General features: G+C 43.6%; 1 protein-coding gene across 1 annotated transcript in view; it reads left to right on the top strand.

The window, feature by feature from the left end:
* The window catches only part of SIM1 (SIM bHLH transcription factor 1), a 42,878-nt gene extending 29,173 nt beyond the window's left edge, over nucleotides 1-13,705 (top strand). The window contains exons 9-11 of the mRNA XM_054393108.1: nucleotides 4,031-4,196; nucleotides 11,781-12,186; nucleotides 12,975-13,705. Of these exons, the coding sequence (XP_054249083.1) occupies nucleotides 4,031-4,196; nucleotides 11,781-12,186; nucleotides 12,975-13,705 (1,303 nt within the window). The remainder of the gene's footprint in view (nucleotides 1-4,030; nucleotides 4,197-11,780; nucleotides 12,187-12,974) is intronic.
* The last annotated feature ends 4,138 nt before the right edge of the window (nucleotides 13,706-17,843 follow it).

A 17,843-nucleotide genomic window follows, 5' to 3' on the forward strand; every position in this document is an offset into this window, starting at 1 on the left:
ACTTGGCTTCCTCTCCCAAATCCTAGAGGTCTTTTCCAATCAAAAAAATCTATGAAATCCTCTGGTTGCTGTGATTCTGTGCTTTCTTGCTTCAACCTCTGTCCTACACCATCTATGCAGTTTGCAATAGCTAGATCCCTGTAGTAAAGAAAGTTTGTACTCAACTTTCAGGTCTTTAGTGCAGAGAAGTGCAGTTGCTACAGCCACCAGTCCTTGGCTTTTCAGTCACCAGTAAGTGCTTTCAAAAACTGAGCTCAAGCTTTAAAATGGGCATTGGAAGAGCTTGAGACATGGTACAGAGTGGAAATGCTTCTGGAAGTTAGATCTGAGAAATGAGAAAGCAGCATACTGTAGCAAGAGGGTTTTATGCTTTGTATTCTGAGTTGTTTTTGCTTCCAGTGAAGCATGATAATTGTCTGTAGGTGCCTGATACGTGACCATACTGGACAGATTCTCATCTTTGGGGGAGGACAAGATAGAGGAGAAATAACACATTTTTTTGGAAGCATATAAAGCATGTGCACTCGAGTTTTGTGAGGAGTCAAAGAGGACCTAGAATTTCCATCCAACTGTGGGCAGAATGGCTGTTTCCCATCATGAAAAGGTGGAGGTCTTCAATGTGTTTCCCTTTGCAAAGAAGCATTACTTTGGTCTTGTCTGGATTCGGTTTGATCCATCTGCTCTTCATTTAAGAGCTAATTTCCTGTAGTTATTCTGATGTTTTATGGTGATGATAGTTGCATCAGAAAATGAGATAAATAGTAGATTGTCAGCAACATACTGTTAGCAATTGAACACATGCCATATCACTCTCTCTCTCAGCAGTCTCATGTAGATAGATATAGATTGTATGGATCCCTCTGGGATCCTGAAGGTGAGGACCTTGGAGGAAGAGGCTCACACCCACCACTTCTTCTTGAGTTAGATGGAGAACACAAGTGCAGCACTACTGCCTTGGTGGGACTGTGTGCTAGAGGATTCATGTGTCTGGGAACAGGAACCTGGAGATTAGAATTCTATGGCTGGTGGAAGCTTTATAAATTCCTCCAGGAAGTTGTCAGAATTTCCATCTGTAGTTTGTGTACCACTAGGAGCTTCCTAGTCTTTTGCCTCTCAGTGCATATGGTTGTACTCAAATGTTTTCATGTCTTGGTGGAACATCTCCTGCATCTGACACAGACCACAGGACCCACCATCTGACACAGACCACAGGACCCACTCTCTCTCTCTCTCTCTCTCTCTCTCTCTTTCTCTCTCTCAATATATATATGTTATATACCCACCTTCTGGTATTTATCTTGGCCTGCTGTAATTGGTGTCTATCTTGGCTCTTCTGAAGGGTGGCTGTGCTAGAACAAAGTGGAGATTGTATTGAATCATGCCTTGGTGATGCAGAAAAGTCCAGGTGTTTGATCTGCAAGGAGAGCACAGATGTGTTCTTTTTTGTTTTGTTTGTTTTCTAAGGGGAAACTTTGCATTCAGCAGCAAGAGCCTCAGACGGTTTTCTTCTCCTTTGATGTCACCATCTAAGCACTGGCTGCAAATAGCAGCTTGTGGTGTTCATTCTAATGCTTGGAGTTCTGGGAGGCTGACTCCTCACCACAACCATACCAAGCACTGAGAGAAGTAACACATAAAGGCATGCAGAGCTTTGGACAGCCTGCTTTGTTTGGGTATTTTAGAATCCCATGACCTGGAAACATTGTACAGTGTAGTCTTGAGGATTTGAATGCTTGGTCCTCACCCAGCTGGTTACAGTAGTGCTGGAGTGACAGTCTGTGGTCTGAACACAGGGGTGGTATTTAGCCTCCTTTGTTAAGACTCTTCCTCTGACATGGGAAAACAGCAGAGTGCCACAGGGTGGCATGCACCAGGGATGGGAAGGTGATGTCAAGGGTGCAGAGCTATGGGTTCTCCAGCAAAAAGGGAGGCAGGGGGTTGGCAGATTAAAAAATGAACCTTCTCATATCCCTAAGGCTGTGAACAACTCCTCTATTAAGTTTTGACTAACATTAATTTCCAGAGAAAATACCTTCTGCATCTGACAGCCCACACCTCTCTTCCTTGTCTTATAATCAAAGAGAGAAACATGTTTATCAGGGGGAGACTGACAGGGTTTTGGCAGGAGTGTTGATAATATCTGCTCTAGTAGCTAAATGTGGAGATTCGTTGTCAGCCTTTGCTTCTGGTGTTTCATGTCACACAAAGGCAGTCTGGTAGGACTTGGTCATGGGCACAGCTGGTTTGCATCTCATGTCAAGGTGCCTGGGTGGAAATTCTGAGGGAAATTTGAATGCTTTCAAGATACGTGGGTGAGACTTATTTGTCAAAATAGGCCAAAGCAAATCCCTGTGTTCACATGCTTTCACTGCAGGCAGGACATTTGAAACATGCAAATACACTATAGCAAAAGAAGGAAGAAATGACCTCATTAGGAGGTAATTTTGTATTTCAAAACATTAATTCTAGTTGGCCAATCTCTGTCTGCCATGGACTGGGAGCAGTGTAGTCAGCACAGCTATGAGGTCAGTTTTCACATGTTCTCTGTATGTGTGTACAAACATACTGTCTGCACTGCAAAAGCCTCAAACCTCTTCAAACAGAGGTTGCAAAAAAATCTTTGATGTAAAACCTGCATGTATCTATTAGTCTGTCCTGCAGGTTTGTTTGTGGCTGTTCCAAGATTCATTGTTTCACTGATTTCAGTGCTTCATCACATTTAGCCTTCTGCCCCTGACTTTCCTCTGAAAGAGTTTCAGTGGACTGAGCTGTGATGTGCTCAGGTTGTGGTGCAGCTCCTTCCTGAAAACACATGGGACTGGTGTGGCTTACACCAATCTGTGTGTGCTTCTAGAGCAGCTTTTTGTTGCTGAAGCTGGGTGAACAATTTGTTATTGACATGGCTTATTAAGGATTAGTCTTTAGGTTTAGGTGGAGTGTGGGGTAATGTGTGAACGAATCCATTGCCTCCTTGCCTGCATAAGAAAAACATTTTGCTTCCCTTGCTCTCCGACTTCTCTGCTGACTAACTCAAAGGAATCCTTCCTCTTTTGCTCCAGGTAGGTAGGAAGAAGCTCTTGCTTTGCTCTCTTGTAATAAATCGTTGTCAGAATAGGTTCCGTATGACTACATGAAAGCTGGAGAGATCATTTCTGACTCTCCTGGGTATCAGCAGACATGCAGATGTGTGCAGGGGGGTGCAGTCCAATGCATATGCCCTCATTGTGCTTAGTAGGACCTTGGGAATGCTGCCTGTTTTCCTTGCTCTTGGGTGTCCATTAGAAAGTTGAAAGGAGCCAACACTAATCTTCACAAACTGCTCCCCACGGAAAACCTCTGTGAGAATGACCTTAAATGAGACCAATCAATTTAGATGAGACCAATACCTTAAATGAGGCCATTTAAGTCACCAGTTTTCTATTTCTTTAGTTGTTTGACTGATAAACTCATTCAGTAAAAGAAACTTCAAACAGAGGAATGAGCACAAGACTCACAGAAGAAAAATAACAAAAACAAAGCAACCAAAAATTTTCACCAATTGCCTGAAACTTTGCAAAATAATTAAAGACCTTAAAGATGAAGTGTTGTCCATTATTTTTTCTCCCCAGTTTATTTAGTCAGCTCTGTAGGCTGTTACTTGCCTGAACACACCCACATGCACACACACCCCTGGTAAATTTGCAGTGGTAGAGCTAAAAGAGTTTTGAGGGCAGTGTGTCCTATCTACTCCTTAGCAATACAGAACTGGAAGAGAAATGTCAGAAATTTCCATCTTGTTGTGTTTTATTAGGGAAGAAAGGAAATCAGGATGCTAACAGCTGGATGCAAAAAGCAATCATACTTTCAGTTGTTCAGGGAGCTCTGCTGGCTCTCGGTGCATTAAGGGGGATATACTGCTTTGCCCTGGGTGGGTGGATATATATTTGCCTTTAAAAATACCTTTCCTTCCCACCCACCACTAGGAAAGCAGGAATGTTTCTCATTAAGACATGAAGTGAGTTTGTTTGTCCTGCTTTTGCCTTTTCTATAGGGATACTGAGTACAAAGGACTGCAGCTCTCCCTGGATCAGGTCGCTGCCACCAAGCCAACGTTCTCCTACACGAATTCAACTCCAACCATAACAGACAGCAGAAAAGGAAGCAAATCTCGCCTCTCAAGCACTAAGTCAAAATCCAGGACGTCACCATACCCACAGGTAGCTTTTTTAAAAAAAACAAAAAAACCCAAAAAAACAAACTAAAAAACAACCAAACCCAACCTCCAAACTGAAATCTTTATGAATACCTTGATAATTTTTTTTGACTGCTAGTTCACCCAAGCAAAGGGTGAAGGAGTTACGTTGAGTGTAATAATACTCATAAAGGACAGCAGGTGACAGGAGGTTGGGACTGGAATATTGCTTCTCTAAACTGCTTCTAAAAAGCCAGAAATGTTTATGTTTTCTGCATGAATAATTAATTAGCATCATCATGAATAACAGAGCTCAGAGTTCTTGAGGAGTGGACAGGAAGATGAGCAGAAATGTTGGGTCTGAAACACTTGATTTGAGGGAGTTGTGAGTGTTGTCATTGGAGAAAGCTTGCTGCTGCTTATCTGCTCTTTAATAATTCCAGCTTATCTGGAAAGTTGTCAAATGATTGTCAGCAGTTTAGTACTGAAGTCTTAGCTAGGAGGAATGAGTTTTCAGGAAAGAAAGCCACAAGCTAACTTGCTGAACTGGACCAAGACAGCTTCTCTTGTTTAATCTGGATAAGGCTGAGAGGGGATCTGATCCATGTCTATAAATATCTGAGGGGTGGGTGTCAAGATGAAGGTGCCAGGCTCTGTTCAGTGGTGCCCAGTGAGAGGACAAGGAACCATGGGTACAAGCTGGAACATGGGAGGTTCCACCTCAACCCAAGGAGACGTTTATGGTGAGGGTGATGGAGCACTTGAACAGGCTGCTCAGAGGGGTCATGGAGTCTCCTCTGGAGACTTTCAAAACCCACCTGGATGAGTTCCCATGTGACCTGTCCTAGGTGACCCTGCTTTGGCAGGGGAGTTGGGCTCAATGATCTGTGGAGTTCCCCTCCAACCCCTAACATTCTGTGAGTCTTGATGTACAGAGCTCTGGAAGGGAGAAAGCAGCAGGAGGTGGTCATTGGTGTCAGCAGAGTTTAATTCCCTAGATTTCCTTCTCAGGTCTAATGTGGAAGGAACCTGTCCCTGCCTGGAGAATGGACTAGACTTGATTTGGTCTCTGAACTGGAGCTTACCTAACACATTTCTGCAGACAATGCCACAGCCATTGCATGCTTACATTGTCAACACCTCAGCTCAAAGACATCTGCCTGCTGAAATAACCATGTCATCTACTAAACATGATGCAACTCTCACTGCCCTTATGCCAGGACACAGGGGACAGAAATGATTTCACTTTGAAGAGTTGTGCAGTCTGAAGCAGTCCAGGTCAATATTTAACTGCCAATGACCTTCCTGACTACAGTTTCTCTGCAGGCACAATGCTTTCTCAACTGACCTCTCAGGGTGAGCCCAAGTGTCTAAATCACTTCCTTGTTTTCCTTCTTTTTCTCCTCAGAAGTACCAAGGGTAGGAATTTCAGTCAACTGACATCTGCTTTTGGCACAGGGGGTGTTTAACCAAGCTCCTAGATATGAACTCAGATCCTCAGGTCTAGGAATCTGATTTTTCCAGAGATTGCCACGGCCCTTGTGGTTTAATCCTTGTTCACATGCATTTCTGTGGGCTCTTAAAGAAGACTTTCTCTTGAATGTGCTACACCAAACAATTATAATCAAACTACTTTAAAGACTTGGGAAAGATGCCTGCAATAATACTAAATTAGATTTTGAGGATTACTGTCTTTGATTTACTGAAGTTATCCTTTGTCCTCCCATACTCAATCCTGTCAGAGTCCTTCTTTGCCAGCAGGAGAATCCCAGCTGTAGAGCAGTTATCTTCCCACATCAGTGTGCTTTCTGAAGGTGTGATCTCACCAGGACCTCCTGCTTTTCTTTGCCATCAGAAGAAATCCTGAAGGAGCAGTGGTGGTTTATCAGGGACTGTGGAAAGCTTAGGATGTTTAGTCTCCAGTTTCATCTGACATCCTCACTACCATCATTCAAAGAGAAGTAGCTGTGCCACTTGCCAATATCTTGAGAAATGGTCGTGCCATTCATTGTAGCACATCACCACAGGCAAGGCTGGCAGCCTGGCTTTGCATCCCTCTCATCCTTCTCCACCACTGAACAAACTGTTGAAAGCCTCAGAAAAGCTGCTGTGAAGAGCATGCAGCAGGTGCTGTGGCCCACGTCCCTCAGTCCCCAGCCCAGGGAACTTGCCAGTCAGTGACTCAAGAAGTCAGGGCTGAAAAGGGAGGTCGTGGGGTTTCATTTACACAGGAGCCTGGGTTTGGGTGGAACAAGGGAGCAGGAAGGTTATTAGTAAAATAATGGCAGTGGACGAAGTACCTCTGGGAGGTAAGGGCACCTAGGGGAGTTTAAATGCACACACTTCTTGTCCTTTTGTCCTTCCCCTCTCCCTTCCCTTACAGGTGTATATTAATCAATATACCTGATTTTTGGAGGTAAACTGATTTCTTTTAGCTCTTTTAAACAGATAATCTGTATTGATTTGGCAACCCACCTCTCTCTGGGCTCTCTTTTTACTTCCTGATGAGGTAAAGCTAAAAGAATTAGGCTGGATTATGGGTAGCCTATTCTTAGTGGTTTGGTTTGGTTGGTCGAGAGGTTTTGTGGTGTTTGTTTGTTTGTTCATTTGTTTGTGATGTTTTTTTTTTTTTGGTGGTGTTTGTTGGTTTGTTTGTTTCTTTGTGGTTTTGGTTTGGTTTGGTTTCTTTTTTTTTTTTTTTCCCATTTCATCCTATGGCCCCAAGCTTTGCCAATTTCCAGCATATTCAAAAGCAAAGCAAACTCCTCTTTTTTTTTTTTCAATAGTTAAAGCATAACGCCTGATCTGGTGAGGAGTCACCAGCAGTGGGGATTATTTTAATGGACATGCTGTATTACTTTAATGTAAGCCTTTCACCATCTGTTCTGCCTATAACAGTGAATGCAAAGAGAACATATTTTACATTTCAGGATTACATTAGTAAAAAAGTAAGATAAAAGTGATTTAAAAGCATGCATATGTTCTCAGCACAATGCAGCTCGCATCTGTGATGTTGTTTTTTTTTTTTCCCCTCCTGCTTAGGACACAAATCAAGAGGAAAGCTGCTAATGGTGGTGTAGTGAAAGTTTTTCATGGCAGAGAGGACTCTGAGAGGGTTTCACTATATATTTAATGTTTCTAATGATAAAAACCTGAGTAGGCTGCCAGAAAACTCCATCTCCCTAACAGCTATTGTTGGAACATCTGGCATGCTCCATGCAGCAGGCTGATGTTGCTGTGTCTGACAGCACTCAGGGCACTGAGACACCTGTAGAAAGGGAAGGTCAGGCAAAAGAAAATCACCTAAAGAAATTAAATTCATAGAATCAGAGAGTGGAGGGGTTGGAAGGGACCTCTGAAGTTCACCCAGCCCAAACCCCCAGCCAAAGGCAGGTCACACAGGAATGCATCCAGACAGGTCTTGAAAGTTGCCTACTAGCCTGCCATGCTTCATTGGGCTCTCAAAAATTAAGGTTTCCTTAGACATGGAATGTTACCATTTCCTATTTCCTTGTCCCTTCAGCCCTCCCAAAGTTTGTCTTGGAGTGCAAATATCATAAACTTATAGAATTGTGAAGGCTGGAAGAGACCTTTTGAGATCATCCAGTCCAACCACTCACCTAGAGCTCACAAGCCTACCCCTGCTGCTGAGCCCAAGGATAGAAGAAAGTTAATTGTCAGGCATGACTCCTCTGTGCAGAGATATTAACATGTACATAAGAACTGAGATAAGCTGGGAAACCTGATAAGATAGCACCAGTGATGGGCTACAGCCCCTTCCTATGGCAGTGCTAATCCCACTGGGGTGCTCTCACTGTGGTGGTGCACTGGATTAGCACTCTGGAGGCATTCCTAATATCCAGAGGTGATGATTTAACTTCCAGGTGGCAGCTGGAGGATCATTTGATTTATTTATTGTTATTGTCATCGTGGTTTATGCCAGAAGACAATTCAGGAATCACCTGGAGGGATTTTCCATGTTGCCTGTCTGAAGATCTTTTATCACATTTGACTTGTGTCTGCTGGTTCAGCTTTGTCAAAACCCCCAAACTCTGCCTGCTAGGAGTCAGCAAGCGAAAATTAGCAGAAAGAAAAACCTTTCTGGTGAGGCAGAACTAGAATTGATGGGGAAAAAAAAAAAAAACTTCACTAATTTTGATTTGCCATAATTTTCATTAAATCTGATTTCATTTTTTATGGTCTTTCATCACTTGATGTATGGGAATCTAATTCTGACTTGGGAGATAGAATTTCCACTCCCATTTCAGCACAGTAGCATCTCTGATCACCCTTTCATTTCTCCCCTCATCAACATGTCACACATGCCTGCATTTGGAGTCTCCACCTGTCAACATCAGATTCCCAGAAAGGCAGTGGTGGGGCTGTGGTGGGAGATGCAGCCTCACCATGCCAAATAGGGATGTGATTGGCTTTAAAGGCAATTAGAGATGTTTTCTGCTTGTGTTGTACCTTGAGATCAAGCAGCCATAGTAAACCTTGGTAGACAATGTGGGTCAGAGGCAATTGACTCTGTTAATTCTCTTCTGGCCCCAGCCCAGCAGCTGCTACAGGTCAGATCTCAAATAATCATCATTTACATCAAGTACAAAGAGTGGGCATGAAGTATTGTTGGTCTTGATGACATGATTATGTGGCATTACATGGTGCACCTCTGCTAATGAGCACATGCCCTTTGAAATGGTTTCCCTTGTCTTTAAGTGCATGAGGGTCTGTGCAGCTGAATCCTTTGTGGTTGGGCTCATGATTTAAGAAAAAAAACTTTTAAAATTGAGCAATTTTTTCAGTGATATGGAGAAATTCCCTTCCAGAGAAGCTATCTTGCACCCTGAGGTGTCTTTAGAAACAGAGAATTCATGGAAGAATGTCTGTTAAAGCAAAATGAATGAAGACTTTTCAGTTTGAAGGGATCTCTGGCAGCCAAAAAAAAAAAAAAGAAATCTCATTATAGTATTATTGGACATTAATTTTGCTTGTCCTCATGAGAGCAATACATAACTATGAGTTTGGGTTTTAATCAGAAATGAACTTCTAATTATTTATGCCTCACATATATGCTTATATCATCCTACAATTAATCTTCACTTTTTTTTTTTTAATTAAAAAAACCCCTGGGTTATAAAAGCTAAATCAAAGAGAGTCCTAAAAATATTACTAAAATGAAGACTAGTAAAGTAAAACAAACAAAGAAAACCCCCCAAACAAACAGGAAAAAAAACAAACAAAAAACCCCAGACCCCTACAGAAGTAGTTTTCCTTCTGAAAATTCTCATTTTAACTCAGCTTGCACAGTCAAAGCCTTGTTAACAATTTTTTTATTGGTAACTGAATTTCACCTGTAAAATTTTGTCCTCAAGGCTACAATAATTCAGTGTTTATGAAGATATCTTAGTGACCGAGCAGTCTGAAGACATTAGATCTGCTGGTAGCAGAGTTAGACATGTCAGCTGGTCATGTAACACTGTGTTGGCTCAGCGAAGGTTCTAGTTAATGTATGCCAAGTTACTGGCATTTAGAAGAACCTTCTTGTGGCTCTGTAACCATCTTCCCTCTGTGCAGCCAGGGGAGTGTGGCCAGCAGGTCAAGAGAGGTGATTCTGCCTCTTACTCTGCTCTGCTGAGACCTCACCTCCAGTTCTGGTGTCCCCAGCAGAAGGAGGACACAGAGCTGCTGGAGTGAGTCCAGAGGAGGCCACAAAGGTGATCCAAGGGCTGGAGCAGCTCTGCTGTGACCACAGGCTGAGGGAGCTGGGGGTGTGCAGCCTGGAGAAGAGAAGGCTCCAGGGGGACCTTAGAGCTGCCTGCCAATACCTAAAGGAAGGATCCTGCAGGAAGGCTGCAGAGAGACTTTTCCTGAGGGTGTCTAGAGACAGGACAAGGGGGGTTTGAAGCTGAGGAGAGCAGGGTTAGACTGGAGCTGAGGAAGAAGTTCTTCAGTAGGAGGGTGGTGAGACACTGAAACAGGTTGCCCAGGGAGGCTGTGTCTGCCTCCTCCTTGGGGATGTTCAAGGCCAGGCTGGATGAGGCCTTGAGCAGTTGAATCTAGTAGAGAGGTGTCCCTGCCCATGGTGGGGAGGTTGGAGTAGATGAGCTCTGAGGTCCTTTGCAGCCTGATCCATTCTGTGCTGTCTAAAACCTTGCCATGAGCATGGTGCCACTCACTCGCTGACCTCCTCTGTATCTACATTTTAGCCTGAGGGTGTTCTTCTGACAACTAACAACCAAATACAGCTGAGCTCTTCAGAGCCACGACCCTTGCTTTCTTTCCCTTAAAGAACCTGTGGTGTTAACAACCACTGCTCCCAAATAGAAACTGGAACACTAAAGCAACTCCCAATTAAATGCCAGAGCGACTACTGATGGTGCACAGATGGTTTAAGTTTCTGCAAGTCAAACATCTGGGCAGGACTTTTCAGTTGGTTAAGTTCATAAAACCTTGATGCTGGCTGATAATGAGGAGTTCCATAGCAACTCCATGTAATGAGAAGGCAGGTAAGCTTGTGTTCTCAGAAGTCAGCTCTGGTGCCTGCTAAAAGCACAGGCAGAGTGGGCATCTGGATGGTGAGTGATGGAATGGGAGAATTCCAAGGTTTCATGCTGTAATGCATTGATTTGTGACACCAGTGTGCAGTGCTGAGGAGGGAAGCAAGCACAGCTTTGGTCTCATCCCCATCTGTAATCATGGGTGAAATTGATTTAGAGATGTTCCATGAAATTTGACAGTTCCAATAAATAAAAAGATTTAAAAATGAGAGAGCTAAATCCTAGGAGGTTTAATAAGCATTCTCCCTCTCTTGCTCTTTTTTTTTCTTACTTTCTGTCTTTCCCCAGAAGTACCTAAAAGTTTGAAACATTTTTATGAATATCTAGAAACCTGTGACATTTAACTGAACCCCTGCTTCTCTCTAAAGAAATGTCCATGCTCCCATTCTCTCTGCCCTCCAAATTGCCTGCTGGTTACTTTTTTATGTCTTGGGAGGACCCTGCTCAAGAGAGAGTTCCAGATGCCCACCCTGCCTGCTTTGGCCAGCACTCACCTCTCCTGAGAAAGAGCTCCTGGATTTTCCTTGTTCCCACACTGCAGCAGAGCTGTGCTGTTTAGCTTCCTACCACTCTGCCATCACTTCAGAACTTTGCTCTGTTGTAGTGCTGCTAGTCCCAGGACTTTTAGGGGCAAGGGTTTGAAACTGGAGCAGGATAGATCTAGGCTGGACATCAGGAGGAAGTTCTTCACAATGAGAGTGGTGAAATACTGGAACAGATTGCCCAGGAAGGTTGTGGATGCCCCCTCTCTGAAGGTGTTCAAGATCAGGTTGGACTGGGGCCTTGAGCAAACTGGGCTGGTTGGAGGTGTCCCTGTCCATGGCAGGGGGGCTGGAACTGGATGACCTTTAATGTCCCTTCCAGTCCAAACCATGCATCTATGAATCTGTGAGCTCCTTGTGGAGTGTTGTACAGAAAAGGACTGGGAGTCCAATCAGAAGGTGCAGGTGTGGGCATGCTCACAAACCCCTCCTCTGTCTTTTGACTGCATGCAGCTGCAGATTTCACGCAAGCATGGTAACTTCCCCACTGCTTCTCCTCTTTTGTAGTATTCTGGATTTCACACAGAGAGATCTGAGTCTGACCACGAAAGCCAGTGGGGTGGGAGCCCCCTGACCGACACAGCTTCTCCCCAGCTCCTGGAGCCCACAGACAGACCAAGCTCCCAGCACCACGACGTCTCCTGTGCCTACAGACAGTACTCAGACCGCAGTGCTCTCTGCTATGGTTTTGCCCTGGACCACTCCAGGCTGGCTGAGGACAGACATTTCCACACTCAGGCCTGTGAAGGAGGCAGGTGTGAAGCTGGTCGCTATTTCCTTGGCACGCCGCAGCCGGGACGGGAGAGCTGGTGGGGTTCCCGTGCAGCACTGCCCCTGACTAAGTCATCCCCTGAGAGCAGAGAAGCCTATGAGAACAGCATGCCCCACATCACATCAGCACACAGGATCCACGGTAAGAGATAAGGAGGATTTGCAGGAGGGGCACCATCCCAGAGAAAGCAAACTTGCAGCGGTTTGTGTGAGAGATAGACAAGGAGATACAAAGCCAGAATTGTTAACTGCTTGTTCCATCCCTCTCTGAAGGAATGATGAATGCAAATGGATGATGTCATTTGAGTTTGGTGCTTGCTTTTTCTGTAACTCCAGTTGTTTTCTTGATTGTATCAAGTCTTAGGCTTTCAGTCTGCAGTGAAGTAGACCTACTTTGGAAGTAGACCTGAGCTGGTCTTTGCTAAGGAGGGGAACACTTTAGCTTCCCTTGTGCTGTTCTCATTTAGATTTAGGCAGTTTCAAAGCCTGGCCTTTTACAAATGAACCTTTTTGACAGCACTATGTGAACCTTGCGGTCAGAGCACTTTCTCTGGGTGGAAAATATTTTCTTCCATAGCTGCTGGGCCTGTGTGGATGCTTGGCTACTCTAAAGCATCTTGGGTAGCACTGGATGTCTGTGTTGAGGTGCTTACAGCTCCTCCTTGTGTATTCTCAGCTGTGTTACTTGTTGAGTGTGCAGGCACTGGGAACTAGGAGTTGTCGTTGAAAAGCAAGGGGTCTGCCATGGCCATTCTTGGTGACTCTGTTGCAAGCCACTTGCCTCTGCTTTCTGTCTGTAAAACAGAGTTCAGAGTACTCGATGGAATCATAGGATGGTTTAGGTTGGAAGGAACTTTGAAGATTGTCTTGCTCTTCAGGATTGCTTGTCTCCTTCAGCCTCAACGCTTGTCCCCTTTCTCTCTTTCCTAGGGAGAGGACACTGGGACGAGGACAGTGTCGTTAGCTCCCCTGATCCTGGCTCTGCCAGCGAGTCGGGCGACCGATACCGTCCTGAGCAATACCAGAGCAGCCCACACGAGCCCAGCAAAATCGAGACTCTGATCCGAGCCACCCAGCAAATGATTAAAGAGGAAGAGAACAGACTCCAGCTGCGGAAAACCACCCCTGACCCGCTGGTGTCCATTAACGGCACGGGGAAGAAGCATGCTCTGTGTTTTGCAAGCTACCCCCAGCAGCAGTTGGCAGGGGACGTATGCCGTGTCCCCACCGTGGCCAACACTCCTCCGTGTGAGCACATCCAGCAACGAGATGGAAAGATCATGAGCCCCCATGACAATGACTATGACAACAGCCCCACGACGCTCTCTAGGATGAGCAGTCCCAGCTCTGACCGAATATCCAAGTCTAGTTTGGTACTGGCTAAAGACTACCTGCACTCAGACCTGTCCCCTCATCAAAACCCAGGGGACCACCCAGCAGTCTCTCCAAATTATTACAGCTCCCACAGGCAGTACTTTGACAAGCACGCTTACACCTTGACTGGCTATGCCCTGGAGCATCTATATGACACTGAAACTATTAGGAACTATTCACTAGGCTGCAATGGATCACACTTTGATGTGACTGCTCACTTAAGGATGCAGCAAGACCCTGCACAAGGACACAAGGGCACATCTGTTATAATCACCAATGGAAGCTGACACTTTTTTGTTGTTGTTTTCTAAAAACTTTTGTCCTTAAAAAAAAAAACAAACCACACCTTTGAGATCTAATTGGAAGATATTCTATGTTTTCATGCCCTTGTCATTACCAGCATTTGATAAACCACAGTGCACTAGAAAGGATAATGTAAGGTTTTGGGGGGGAGTAAGTTTGTTAATGCACATTAGTGTTAAAAAATAGAAATGCCCTGGCATGCAGGGTGAGAGTGAACAGAGCTGAATGCCAAGCTGGTGCCATGCAAGGGGAGAAGGATGGAAGAGGTTGAGGCAGGGAATGCTTGGAGCAGGCTGACAGAGCAATTTGTGCACACTGTGTAAGAGGTGGTTGTTTGGAAATGCTGCCAAGGGCAGACCTGAACTGTGTGTGCCCCACAGATGCCAGCCAACCAAACTGCTATGCACTCTTTTTAGGCAGAAAGCTGGGATGTGTTCCTTCAAAACACACATCAAAATGTGCACTCCTGGGGATATGGTGATTCCCTAATGGCCAGGTGTGTCATGCTGCTCCATGATGTAAAGCATCCATGGCGAACCAATGCAAAAGCAGAAAAGGGAAGAATGAAGAGAGAGCTACTCCTGTTGTTATCTCCTTGTGTACTCACATGCATGGCTGCTTGCAGATGCTTGATCTGAAAGGAGTCCCATGAGCAGTATCCTTATAATTAGTAGCATCAAATATTTATTTGTGCTGGATTTGGAAGAAAGAGAGCCTTTCTCAGCAGGGTTTTGAGAAATACCTAGGGCTTGGCTGTCTTGATGTAGGGATGGGAGATTGTCCTCATGTTTCTGAATGGATGTTCAGGGTGGGTAATAGAGTGAAATGGGGAAAAAATGTCAGGAGAAACAGGGAGAACAGGCTGGAATTAGGAGTGGTCCAAGATAAGCACATTTAACCCCATGGCTATGGATGTCCTCTAGTAATCATTATAAAATAAGGACAAGTTGCTCTAAGCGGCCAGAGAGTTAAGGACAAACTTGAAACCCAGAAGGAACTCAATAGAAATGTTGCTGTAAAACGCAAAGAAAATTGCATGAGTGTAAAAAGAGGAGAGGTGAGAACAGGCACAAACTCCCTCATGGTTTATCCTGCTTCTGATAAAGTAAATTATGGAAGTGTAGAAAATGGTAGCTTCTCTGTCTGAGCTACAGGAAAACAATAGGTGTGACTTTGAGAAAGAGCTATGCATTCCTTTCTTACTTGCAGCAGAAAACTGGATAAGTATCAGAAGATACTAGGGATACCAAAATCCATCCTAAGTGCACACATGAAATACTGAGGGAAATCAGGGTTGCAAGAAATTCAGTTGTGTTAAAAATGCTGACAGTCTCAGGGCCTGTCCTACAGTCAAAAGAGGCAGAGAAATGATTTGCAATTTCCAGTAATCTCACAAACAGAGACACTAATTGATTGGAAAAGAGTAAACAAGAACCAGATGCTAAAAAAAGAAGCCAGCTAGGGCAGTTGGAGGCATCATTGCTAGGCCTGCCCTTCTTCTTTTGGTGTTTAGATGAAGCGTTCAAGTTGACCGCAAGAGGAGCAGGACCACTTCACCCTATTATATCAGTGTGGAGGTGGTAGGGCTTGAGGTGGTTACTGCAATGAGCTGAGCATTAAATGTAGCTTCATTTGTACCATTAGGGAGCTCGACATATGGGACTGGATCATCAATGGGACTAAATCTAAACCAGCATGCTATGAGTGGGTTAAAAATATCTATTTTCAAATAAAACTAATCAGAAGCAAAAGCTAAACAATAACATTATAGGCCACGTAAGTAGAGATGTACTTGAAAGCAGAGGAAATTACCTCTCTGAACTTGGAATCTTGTGCCTAGTCCTGCTCCCTCCAAGGCAGATTGTGAATCTTGAACTGAGCAGTACCTTACTCCATGAGCAACCTTTGTTGATCACTCCTGGTGAAATGAACATTGAACACAAGGGAGAGCAATGCAGTCTGGTCTTCATTATCCAAACCTCAGAATAGCAAAGGTGGAACAGAGCTCAGCAAAAAGATAAAGAGACTGAAAGCTCTAATAAAAACCTAAAATAAACTGGGTCTGTCATCTTTGTAAGGGAAGAGAACAGGGGGGAGTGTCACTGGTGTGCACCAAGCTCTGCCCAGAGCAGAGAGAAATAAGAGTCTAAAACTGTTTGAACTAGCACCAGAAATGAGAGACAGGGCAGTGAGTGTTAGCCAAGGCAGAATGAGAACAAATTTATTTGGCCAGAAGTTTATTTGACTAACTGCCAAATGAATAACAAAGGTCATAAAGAGGAGCAGTTAGTTTTGTTTGTTTGAAGAGATGAAAAAAAAAAAAATGACAGAGAGATAAATAAGGGGAAGAAAAACATTGACAGCTGTTAATTCAGAGGAAAGAATGGACCAAAAAATGACTGCTTCCAGCCCAGACATTGTATATATTCCTAAAACATAGGAAGGAGAAAGTATTTTTGATAAATCTAGTTCTGGATGTATATTTATTTCATTTATTCCTATGAATAATATGAAGAAAGCTGTGTTTGGAGTCTCATTGTATAGTATTAAACCACACTTTGCAAAGGAAATTAGAGTAGAGGTACCTGGCATGATGTTATCCCTACTAGTACAGATAAAAAGAAGTCTGAGTGTCAATAGTATTTTGTATTACAGAAGCATTTCCTTAACTCTTTGGATCAATAGGATTTTTTTTCTTGGGATCACCATGCGCTCTCCTTATCAAGCTTTTAATCAGAAGGCAACAAGAGTTCTGCAGACCAGCTGTAGTTCCCTGGTTGTGCTCTAATGGCCACAAGTAGTCAGGAAATGACAGTTTGGGCACTGTTGTGCTTGCATTCTGCCAGGCACTTTTGAAAATCTTCTGGTTTATAAACCCAACAGGCATAATGCAGGATGCTTGTACTCCGGATGATTCCACCTAGGAAAAAAGCCGGTGTGCTATGCAACAAAAGTTCCCCATCCTTATTCACTACTATCCCAAAACAAAACTTCCCACACTGCAGTTATTTATCCTATAGTCAATAGTTCCAGTCCACTATGATGACAAAAAGCCAGCAAAACACACTGTAAGGAACAGAATTCAGCAGCAGAGAGGTCTGGGCATGCACAAGCAAAGGCTGATTGCTCTCTTCCGTCATGGAATTCCAGCAGCTGGCACTTCTTGGCACTTCAGTCTGCTAGAGATGGATGCCTTTTGTCAACTTATTTGCCATCCTGCTTCTTTAGACAGGCAGGATTTTCTACTTGACAGAAAGGTTTGGGTGTTGTGAACCTAGATTCTGTATAGGAGAAAGTTTGCAATCTTAATTATATTACTGCCTATTACCTGTACTTGTCAATATGATAGAAAACTTGTTTTTTTTTTTCCCCATTACACATTTTTTTTTTTAAATTCAAATTTTCATTTAGTATCCTTCAAGGCCATCATTTCTTCTTCTTGTTGTGGTTTTTTTTGGCCTTCCTTTTGTAAAATCAGGTGAGATATTTTTCCAAACAGGAAAAAAAGCAGCTGTGCCAAATAGTTCTCAAATGTATCCCTAAAAGCTGTCACTTCACTAAAGTATACAAGGTGTGCTTTGGTACAGACACAATATGGATTGATGTGTTGCATCATTTCTCTAAGACAAGTGTCCTGCTGTTAACACCAAAGGAAGGTTTGGGAGGTACTCTAGGCAAAGCTCTTTTTATTGAGGTCAGTGGATGGTGCATTGTGGTTGTTGTGCACCATGATTGTTGTGTACCATGATTTTGGTGCATGGTGATTGTTGTGCACCATGATCTTTGTGCACCATAATTTTGGTGCATGGTGATTGTTGTGCACCATGATTTTACTGCATCATGATTTGGGCTTTTTTTTTTTTTTTTACTTTTTAAAAGAAGACCAACCCCCTCTCTTCTTTTTTACCAAAGGACATCTCAGGGCCATGGAGTTTGTAATTCTGGACAAATTTTCAAAGCAATTTCTTAAATTGAAAAAAAAAAAAAAAAGAAAAAAAAAAAGAAAAAAAGTCAATTAAATTAGAAGGAGAACCTTACTCAGCAATTTGTCCCTTTGACTCAAATGGGAATATTTGTGGTGTAAAGTAGTGCTTGATATGCGTAAGGGTGAAAAACAAAAGC

This window comes from Indicator indicator, chromosome 27 (assembly GCF_027791375.1).
Source record: "Indicator indicator isolate 239-I01 chromosome 27, UM_Iind_1.1, whole genome shotgun sequence".
NCBI classification, from domain to species: Eukaryota; Metazoa; Chordata; class Aves; order Piciformes; family Indicatoridae; genus Indicator; species Indicator indicator.